This window comes from Eimeria mitis, genomic scaffold (assembly GCF_000499745.2).
Source record: "Eimeria mitis Houghton genomic scaffold, Emh_scaff766, whole genome shotgun sequence".
Lineage (NCBI taxonomy): Eukaryota > Apicomplexa > Conoidasida > Eucoccidiorida > Eimeriidae > Eimeria > Eimeria mitis.
In genome coordinates, this window is record NW_013575619.1 from 5,531 (window position 1) to 5,960 (window position 430).

At 57.0% G+C, this 430-nt stretch overlaps 1 protein-coding gene across 1 annotated transcript in view; it reads left to right on the forward strand.

Moving 5' to 3' along the window:
* Window positions 1-6: 6 nt before the first annotated feature.
* EMH_0021650 (uncharacterized protein) overlaps window positions 7-430 on the forward strand; it is a gene marked incomplete at both ends in the record, with an annotated part of 878 nt that continues 454 nt past the window's right edge. Inside the window, 3 exons of the mRNA XM_013501812.1 lie at window positions 7-68; window positions 166-340; window positions 426-427. Of these exons, the coding sequence (XP_013357266.1) occupies window positions 7-68; window positions 166-340; window positions 426-427 (239 nt within the window). The remainder of the gene's footprint in view (window positions 69-165; window positions 341-425; window positions 428-430) is intronic.

The window sequence follows — 430 nt, forward strand, 5'->3', positions numbered from 1 at the left end:
ACTCTGATGTGGCGTCTGTTGCTGCTGGTGTTGCTGCTGTTGCTGCTTCTGTGGCTCCTGATTTTGAGGTGTACGTACACCTGGGGAATATCTTATCGACAGCCAGCACTGCCTTCAGCAGCAAGGGGAGAGCTCTAGAGAAGAAGGGCTTGGTTGCTGCTGCAGGCATATCAGCAAACAGCCTCTCTACGTTGCAGTAGGCCCTCGGACTGAGGCGAGGCGGCGGTGGCAGGTGCAACTGCTGTTGCTGCAGTTGCTCCTGCGGCTGCAGTTCCTGCTGTTGGCTCGCCGCTGTCTGGGTTGTGAGGGCTCCCTGATGCAGCAAAGTGATGCGCTCGAGGTAACCCTGGTGTATTGCCGCTTGTATATCTCTCAGTAGCTTCTGCAGCCTAGCTGCACTAAAGGGGTTTGGTGCTGCTGCTGCTGCAGG